At 36.6% G+C, this 1,678-nt stretch overlaps 1 protein-coding gene across 1 annotated transcript in view; it reads right to left on the minus strand.

Moving 5' to 3' along the window:
- The window catches only part of Ecd (ecdysoneless cell cycle regulator), a 29,451-nt gene that overhangs the window by 17,429 nt on the left and 10,344 nt on the right, over positions 1-1,678 (minus strand). The window contains 3 exon segments of the mRNA XM_023718653.1: positions 2-88; positions 1,002-1,180; positions 1,281-1,368. Coding sequence (XP_023574421.1) covers positions 2-88; positions 1,002-1,180; positions 1,281-1,368 — 354 coding nt within the window.

Genomic DNA, 1,678 nt, shown 5'->3' on the forward strand with positions numbered 1-1,678 from the left:
TCTGGGCCGCTGCTTTAGTACCACTGCAATGCCAGCTGGAAGGAAGCAGTGTGCTCGGTGCAGCAAGGCCTGAATTTTCTCCGGGTACCTACGCCAGGAAACATAACTGCTTTTAATGCATATGGAAATATCTACAATTCTTATACCATTTGCTTCCCCTATATCATCTTATTTTGTCTTAGTTTATCAAGAGTGAATAAAAAGGGACATGAGAGGTGAAAAAAAGATATTATGCATACTTTAACACTGTAGTACCAAAGAGGGGAAAATAAGTGGGAAGAAATGGAAAACAAAGAAAGGGATTATAGTAGCTCAATAAAAACAAAACTTACTATATTCTGAAATAAAGATAAAACCAGTTTATTCTTCTAAAAAGCAGTATTAAGCACTGTGAAAACAAAGCTAAAAGAGCTTTAATACTGTAAAGACCTGAATGTTAAGCATTTAATAGGTATTCAAATATAAATGGGTTGAACTAAAATGTTACTAAGCCTTGATCTTTTCTTCTGAATCAAGCCTAGTGTTTCACATAAGTCAAAGAATCCCACATACTGCCCTAGAACCAAAGGAAAAAAAAAGATGACACTTTATGCATTTGTTTTTAAAGGCCTCACATTTTTATCCATGGATGTTAATAACGGCCTCACTCCCTATGATAAACAAATGCAAAATATTGGGACTAGATGGAAACACGTTTGACTAAGAACTCAAAGATATATCTAAACTGGTTACAATGGTGCCTATGATCCCAGCTAACAGCAGGCTTAGGCAAGATGGTTGCTTGAGCCCAGTTCAGTGCTAACCTGGACTACATAGCAAGAGACTATTTAAAAACAAAACAAAGCCTCTGCTTCTTCACTATAAAATTCATAAATTTAACTTGTTAGTCAACTTCATGAAAAGGGATGCATAAAAATGTCTACCCATGTAGTTTAGTAAGACCTGTACTGCACTAAACCAAAAAGCTTTGCAACTATCAATATCAGTGTTATTTTTCTTACCCACTGATGCGCCTATTAACAGTGGCTCGTACGGATTCTGAAGCCAAAACCTTTTCTGGGTGTGCTGAGATTATATTTAATGCTTGTGAGATTGTTGGGGGAGTGGCGGGTAACCAGGATACTGTTTCAGATTTTTTTGGTACAGGAATAATGCACAACTCCCCATGATGGAAAAACACCTGCAAAATGGCACATTTTAATTTTCATAATAGGCACTGGTAAACTCTAGGTATATATGAAAATAATGCAGCATGACTTTATCCCTATCGGCACACTTACCCTATTGACACTATTATCAGGATCTAACCATTTAGGGAGAAAGTCAGCAGCTTCTATTAACAAGAATTCACCATCATTATCTTCAATCCTAATAAAAGAGACACATACTTGCTAGTTATTAAGACAGCTTTATTCGAATATATCTTGGTAGATAGCTGAACACATACTATTTGCAGATTTATACAAGAAAGCAAAATATTTAAGATAACACCAAACTTTAGAATATACTGGCCTGGTGTGGTGGCACACACCCTTAATCCCAGCACTCAGGGGCTAAGGAAGGAGGATCGTCGCAAGCTTTGAGGCCAGCCTGGACTATATAACCTGTCTCAAAAAAAAAAAAAAAAAAAAGACATACCCTAAAGGGGAATATGCAGATTATAAGTATAGCTGGAGAT

This window comes from Octodon degus, unplaced genomic scaffold (assembly GCF_000260255.1).
Source record: "Octodon degus isolate 3935 unplaced genomic scaffold, OctDeg1.0 scaffold00005, whole genome shotgun sequence".
NCBI classification, from domain to species: domain Eukaryota; kingdom Metazoa; phylum Chordata; class Mammalia; order Rodentia; family Octodontidae; genus Octodon; species Octodon degus.